Genomic DNA, 7500 nt, shown 5'->3' with positions numbered 1-7500 from the left:
TGGCAGGCTTACCCAGCAGAAAAATTTATTTTTTAAAAACTCAAACAAGCTCTCTACAAAGCAACTTTATGTTCTTATTAATTAAACAAAGATCATTCTTCAAAGTTTGTGATGTACAAAATAAATGTGAATAAGACTAAATGTATATTGTGTCGTAATAAATGTGACGATTTTGCTGCAGGTGGTAAGGAGAGGGTTAATCTATTATTTCACACTGTTGTAGTCAAACTTCCACTGACCGGGTAAAGAGTGAAAGGTCAGAGGTGACTTTTTTTTGAACCATTAAAAAAAACCTTTCCCAATATAGGAATACGCTTCAACAGTCGTAACGTCACTTCCCTCGTAATGACGCATGGTAACTTAGTAACTGGCTCTAAACTATCGGAACAATGGCGGACGCCCTTATGAAATATTTCTCCGACGAGCATAAAAGCATATCTAGAGGGGAACCCCCCCCCCCCCCCAAATCTGATCATATATTGACTTTTACACATTCTGATCACAAGACACATGAAAAGTTATAGCCAGCATGAAGAATAAAAAGTACCGATTATCTCTGTTTAGAACAACCACGATGGCCGCCGTTGCTGGGCGACGTGACACCAGACTATTGAATTCAATTAACCAGAGTCATAAGAAACGATTAGTGCCCAATTAGTTCCTTATTATCGCCGATCATATTAATTTTATTAAGCACTGTTCATTCATTATTAGCATCATCTCTATAATAGAAAGCAAGAAGGGCGACAGTGGTAATTAAGAACCAAACAGTTACAAAGGCTATAGATCGACACCGAAAATACTAGTGCCAAACTAACAAAAAACATTTTCTCAATTTGGCCAGATAACTTTTACTTCATGATATGATAAGGTGGATGGAAATATAGTTGATTTTTTGGGGGGTAAAAAGGCTCTTTACCCGCATTCTCCCACCGTACTCAGGTGTAAATTAGTATATGGCCGTTAAAAGCGATGTCTCTGTCGGAAAAATAAAATGTAAAATCGCCTAGCAGGCGTCTCGTTCTTCATGTTACGTGTTGCTGTTGGCCAGGGACCCCTGTAAAGCGCTCTGAGTAGGTGTCGTGGATATTGCGCTATATATATAAAACCTCAAGTTGTTTTTGTTGTTGTTGTTGTTGTTGTTGTTGTTGTTGTTGTTGTTGTTGTTATTGTTATTGTTATTATTGTCGTTTGATGATTAATAAATCTTAATCAACAACTTTACTCAAAACATTAAAAAAAATATTTTGGCCGCAAAATGTCACTTACTAACTAGACTATATAGATTAATAAAAATGACACCCAACTTGCCAAAATCTTCAAATATATTAAGTATTTTAATGGCCAAAATAAGAAAATGTATTTCGATAAGGAACAACAGAATAAGTGAAGTAGTATTGTTGCCATCACGACCAACAAGAGAAAGACCTCAATACACGATACGATATCGATTTGAACTGTGTCAACAGCGAGTCCGTGCTTCGATACCATACCCATGGCACATGACCAGGGTACCAAAAGAAATTGAGAGTTGGTCGCAAACAGTGGTGAGTAAACATGCCCAGACTATTATATAGTTTTGTAGCGGAGGGTCCCATGGCAGGGCAGGGGGGCCCTGTGATTGGTTGAATTCATATCACGTGACTTTTTGTGTCACAAGGTGATGCATCTGTAACAAATCTAAAATTGATTTTATTCTTTATTGAGTCATTTTACATGGATTAGGGAGGATTAGGGCGAGTGATAAACAAATAGATTACAAAAAATTACAAAAACGAACAATAACCCCCCCCCCCCCCAAAAATACAACAAAAACCCAAAAACACAACAACAACAAAACAAAGAAAAACAAAACTAAACGTAAAGGAGTGAGTAGCAAAAAAAAAAAGTGTGAACAACATTCCCTCTTCTCATTTCGATATATATATATATATATATATATATATATATATATATATATATATATATATATATATATATAGATAGAGCGATAGATAATAGATCTTTTTTGTGCGCGCGTGTGTGTGTGTGTGTTTATGTGTGTGGGGAGAAGAGGGGGAGGGGGGGGGGGGGTCTGTAACTACGAAAAAAAAAAAAACCATGCTAATTATGAACAAGAGAAAACATCTCGCCAGTGTTGCTGCACTGTCTTATTATCGCAACAACATTTCTTCTTTTTCTTCCATTTTTTTGGTTACTATTTCAAGTATTTATAATGAAGTTGTGGCGAAAGTAAAATTGGTTAAGTATGTAAAAAATAAAACGAAACAAAAAATTATATATATATATATATATATATATATGTATTAATACCGGATAGGGAGACTTTTGGTACCCCTATTAGTTCATTTTACAGTACTTTACCAATAGGGAGACCAAAATCCGGTCCCCCTATTGATTTGACCTCTAGCACATTCACTTTTCTATTTTTAGTTTAAAGTTGTCAACCCAACCGTCAAGGATATATAATTGTAAATCATAGTATTGAAGTTATTTGTTAAACACCACAGTAAGAAGAGTTATGCCTAAATTTTCACGTTGGTCAATAAGGTGACCGCCTGAAAAAAGTACAATAGGGGTACCAGTGTTTTCATCGATATATTTCAATAGTGAGGCAATATATCTTTCCGAAATTTTCTCTAAAATTCTAGAGCATTATATGGATTTTTATAGTAATGAAAACCTAATATAAAATTGTGTGAAAGTTGATGAACTGAGGAATGAACAAGATATACGAATTATAATCTATTTTTAGAAACAGATTTATCGAATCTTGGTCCGGATTCTTATCTTGGTGACAAGAGACAAGCAAACATAGTAACTCTTTTTTTCGTGAAACGTATGTTTAGTCAATTTCGCGCATAAAGAGGCACTCGGCACTCACTCACTCCGCAAGTCAGTAGTAGGTGGTTATCAGTTATCAGCTTTAATTCTTAGTCAAACGCTTCATCAAACCCATTATTGAGTAGCATGTTGATGCCTGATGCCAGTTGAAGCCATCTCGACGTCGTGAAATGGAGCATCTTCTGTCATAGCAGTAGAATCGTCAGATGCCGCATTTAAATCCTCCATTCCAGGCGTTGCTGTTGCCATATCGATCTTCGAAATGATTTGGTCTAGACGTCAAGTTGACCCGTTCTATGTCTGAAGAGATTTTAAAGTGCAATACCTAACATTATATCTTGATCTACAAAAGAGTCTTTTTAAATGAACCGCTGTGTTTCTATATTTTTCAAGAACCAATGATTATCTGATAACAACTGACTTGCGGAGAGAGTGGCCGACGGACGTCCTCTCTATAGCCGCAAGTATTTTTTCGTCACTTGCTGAGTTCCAAACTAGACGTCTATGGCATCGTGGGGTAAATTGATGCTGGAGGCATCATTGAAGAGACACCGAGATAATTTAAATGGTAAGTTATTGGCCATTCTTATTACATCACTGTTGATTTAAGATTTTCAATAGGGTAGACATCACAATCACACACACACCGATTGATGATTGTCACTTGTCAGTCAGTCATTTGGAAGTGGAGTCAGATAATTCGGGAACTTCTGTAGACTGTAGATTCACACTAGTGAGTAAGATCTGTCGTTTACTACTACTACTACTACTACTACTACCACTACTACTTTTAGTTTTAGCTTTATCCAACTCAACACTTCTCGTGTTTATTTTATTTTGGCAAAACTAGAATGGATTTTTGAAAAGAATATAAAATAATTTAAACTTAAACCTGTCTTTGCATCTTGCTTTATGCATACAGTATGCCATATCACAGCCATCACAAAATCATAGTTTAATGTTGAGAATATGCTATTTCTTTTGTAACTTCAGATCAGAGAGATTTGAGCTTTAAAAATCCTGAAAAATGTCTTGCTGTCAATCCAGACAACCCTTTTGATGTGATCTATGATGTTAATGGTAAGAATGTAATTTGATGAGGAAATGAATAACATTTAGGTACACATAGTTTGCTTTTTTTTTTTTTTTTTTTTGAGTCATGATGTGTAATACTATTACAGTCCACTCCGGATAATTGCAACTCGTTTAATCGCAACTTTCGGTTAATCACAATATTTCCTAAGCAATGGAAATAATTCTATATAAAAGTCACTGGTTAATTGCAACAAACTTCGGTTTTTTAAAAAGTGGTAAATTCAAGAAATCAAACAGTATATCATGATTAAATTTCATCATGGATGAAATCGTGACAGGTTGAAGAATCGAGAGTGAGCAGGATTTAATGCTACAGTAGTGTGTCACCACTCTGATAGAGTCGAAAGAGGGCGGGGCTCTGCAGTATGGGTTTGTGACGTCATCGGTGGCCATTAAATAGAAGAGGGGTGGGGCTGGTCATAATCTTGACAACAGGTTATAAATGACAGTTATAAAGAGAGACTGAGCGATATCCTTTGTTTTAGGATTAACAACTGTGCATTGTGACCAACGAGTTTGGTGAGAGCTTATTGTCTCTCATTAAGGCTAATCTCTTTAACTCTGACAAATGTTGAATTGTTGAGAAAAAAGATTGAAACTTCTTCCAATCTGAATAAGATATTGGCTTGCTTCATAGCTGCTTTTGGTTGACAAATCTACACGGGGCTGCCATATGGTTTTTGTTTCAATCAAATTGCTCTGTATGTGGTGGACTAAGAATATTATTTACTGGTTTGAGTTGACAATAAATGTGTAAAATGTTGAAATAGTGGACAGGAAACTGAATTTCGGTTAATCCCAACATTTTCGATGATCCCAAGGTATTGCGATTATCCTAAGTGGACTGTACCTGAATCTTGAACGAAAAACTATCATATGGATATGATTATAGACAGATTGGTTTCTGGAATTATATTTCCGTCCTCCCTTGCCAACTCTGACGTTCTTGAAATTTAAAAGAAAATAGCCAGAAGGTTTCGGACTTAATTTTCTTTTTTTTTCCAAAGGACAATAGTCATAAGGTAAATAATTTTTTAAAAATCCTTTTACAGCACAAGATGGCATGATTTTTTGTTTAAGAGTTTAGAGAAAAACTTGCACATGATAGTCTTCAGCTTTTTTTTTGTTGTTTTTTATTTCTATATAGACTCCAACTCAGAGCCTGAAAGTGATGCAGAACAAAGTTCCATATCACATGATTCATTTGTGGTAAGTATGTACATTAAAATAAAATCATAACATTTGTATAGCGTTTATCCACAGTTGGCACCATGCTCAAAATGCTTCACATCAACATATTTTGTGGTGGACAAAACACATTTGCCACAAAAGATGAGACCTGCAGTCTGTTAGGAGCAATACAATATTTCAGGACAAGGACAACACTGTTTTACACCAGTGAGATCTCCTAGTTTTTTGTTGTTAAAAATTTTTCTTTGCAGTGGACTTCGCCAACAATAACACTATTTTAAACCTTCCTCGTTATATTTTGAAGTGATATTCATTGATGAGCCATTCACATTTGAAGTCGTTTGTTTTTTTATTTGACAAAATGTGAAAATGATGCGTTTCCAGGAAAAATTAAAATGACTTCTGTTGGGATTATACTTTTGATCTCGCATTTTGTCCAAATTCTCTTGCATCGTAATGTTTATCAACTTTTTTTGTTAACTATATTGCAGTTGCAAGGTTAGGAAGTTCATATTGTTGCAATGACAACCGTTTATATGTCCAGAATCGTAGTGATATAAAAATTGTTTTGTAGTTGTTGGTCCTGGTGTAGGATTTAAAGAGTTGGTTAAAAAACGGTTTACTGAAACCCTGGTTGGTGTATCTATATTTATCCAAGCACAGTTGAACATATTAAATACTTAGACAATATGTCTGCCTTTCTCAACTCTTTTTTATTATACTTGCATTATTAACCAGCTAATTGTTTAGTTGGATTATTAAACAATGGCTCTTCATGTTTATTGTCAACATGAATAAATTGATTGATCTGTCATCTTTTCCACAAAATATACAGGGTCCCGATTTTGTTGCTGACTCCGAGTCTGATTCCTCTACGTACTCTGTGAGGTACCCAATGCTGAGTACATCATTGTCTTTGGAACCTAGTGCTCATTCCCCAACTCAGTCAGAGCCTCATCCACAACTATCACAGACTGAACCTCGTTGCCAGTCTGGGACCCAGGTTCAACCCGAATGCTATACACTTGCAAACCAACGTGTTACGTGCAATGGTGAGTCATTTTTTGTCATTCTTCTCCTTTGATATTTGTGGGATCAATTTTAATTTACCCATTCCTTTTAAAAGAAAACTTCCACCCCTCCATGGTGCTGCATTTGTGTTATTGCATTTTTTTTCTGTTTTGGCAGTGCTGCGTCGCAAAATACGCTACCATTTACATAACAAGCACAAATCCAAATTTGATAGGGTGGACATCTTAGAATCTGAAACCCCAATGTGTGAGTGATATCAGTGAAACCAGCCATAAAAATGTTCATGTTTATTTTATTGGGGTCTTTTTTTGTCTGTAATAGACTTAAATTGCTTGTATTGTAAGTGTTAAAATGGTTTTTTTTGTTACAACCCATCTATATATTAAAACTGTTTCTTTGTATTTCTATGATGCTTAAGGCTTTTTTTCACAGACCAGCTGGAAACTTAACGAGAATCAGAGTAGATAACATTTTTATTAATCTTGCAACCTAAACAGTATATGATGATTGGGAGCATTTAAAGAAAAGCACATTTTCTTTTTAATTTGTCGGTACTAAAATTATACTTTGATAATGCCTGCTGTGCTACAAACCCTTTTGACTTCCAGGTTCAATATTTTTCTTTATTCTAAAATTCTTGGGTTTCCTTTCAATGACAACTGAGATCATTAAAATTCAGCTCACAACATGATGTGTGTAGATTTGATGAAAACATATGTTCGAGTTGAGAAGCAGTGTTCACGAACTTGCTGATCGTTTTTTACTAGCATTTATTTTCCTAACTTACCTGTATCAATTAACAAAGGCAAGACTCAAATATTTTCTATCTGAACAGTGTGTTTGTTATTGAAATATTTCCGGCATATACATGTCATATTTCATTCCCACAAAATATAAATCAGGATTAAGTTGTCTGGGCATCAGCATCGTTCAGGCAGTTGGGGGAAGTCTTTAAGGAATTAATGAAGCCGATGCTCAACCGGTCTGGAGGACGTTTGATTGATGTCGGCTGTTTGTTCTGCCAGCCGGTGATGTTTTCTCACTCCCTCAATGACAAAGAAAGTCATTGTTATGACTATGAACTATAGTCTATTATTACTTTTGTTACTATATTAATTGTTACTTATAGCCGCTACTGTTTATTATTATTATTATTATTATTATTATTATTATTATTAATTTATTATTATTATTATTATTATTATTATTATTATTATTATTATTATTATTATTATTATGATATTGCCTTCATTGCATTCTATTACTATTATTGATATAATTAATTTCTGATTGTTGTAAATAATTTATGTGAATTGAATTTTGTCGATTGGCCAAGGG

The 7500-nt window shown here is 34.8% G+C and overlaps 2 protein-coding genes across 10 annotated transcripts in view; one reads left to right on the top strand and one right to left on the bottom strand.

The window, feature by feature from the left end:
- The window catches only part of LOC144958678 (innexin unc-9-like), an 867612-nt gene that overhangs the window by 121043 nt on the left and 739069 nt on the right, over positions 1-7500 (bottom strand). The window lies entirely within an intron of this gene.
- LOC144958776 (uncharacterized) lies at positions 2868-6235 on the top strand. 2 transcript variants are annotated; one of them, XM_078890977.1, is made up of 5 exons: positions 2868-2906; positions 3238-3412; positions 3838-3924; positions 5087-5148; positions 5966-6235. In XM_078890977.1, the coding sequence occupies exons 2-5, from the start codon at positions 3349-3351 to the stop codon at positions 6212-6214; spliced, it is 462 nt and encodes a 153-aa protein (XP_078747103.1). In that variant the 5' UTR covers positions 2868-2906; positions 3238-3348; the 3' UTR covers positions 6215-6235. The 2 variants fall into 2 exon arrangements, with proteins under 2 accessions (XP_078747103.1, XP_078747102.1); XM_078890976.1 differs by lacking the exon at positions 2868-2906 and having other exon boundaries at positions 2913-3412.

This window comes from Berghia stephanieae, chromosome 13, assembly GCF_034508935.2.
Source record: "Berghia stephanieae isolate SIO BIC M18660-M18661 chromosome 13, UCSD_Bste_1.3, whole genome shotgun sequence".
Lineage (NCBI taxonomy): Eukaryota > Metazoa > Mollusca > Gastropoda > Nudibranchia > Aeolidiidae > Berghia > Berghia stephanieae.
Note: the sequence above shows the minus strand (reverse complement) of the source record. Positions and strands in the feature narration are given on the sequence as shown.

What these genes read in the sequence shown, in the direction of transcription:
- LOC144958776 (XM_078890977.1), top strand. Translation starts at nt 3,349, where the DNA reads ATGGCATCGTGGGGTAAATTGATGCTGGAGGCATCATTGAAGAGACAC. An exon ending in ACACCGAGATAATTTAAATG is followed by an intron (nt 3,413 to 3,837) that starts GTAAGTTATTGG and finishes TTGTAACTTCAG; the next exon opens with ATCAGAGAGATTTGAGCTTT. An exon ending in TATCACATGATTCATTTGTG is followed by an intron (nt 5,149 to 5,965) that starts GTAAGTATGTAC and finishes CAAAATATACAG; the next exon opens with GGTCCCGATTTTGTTGCTGA.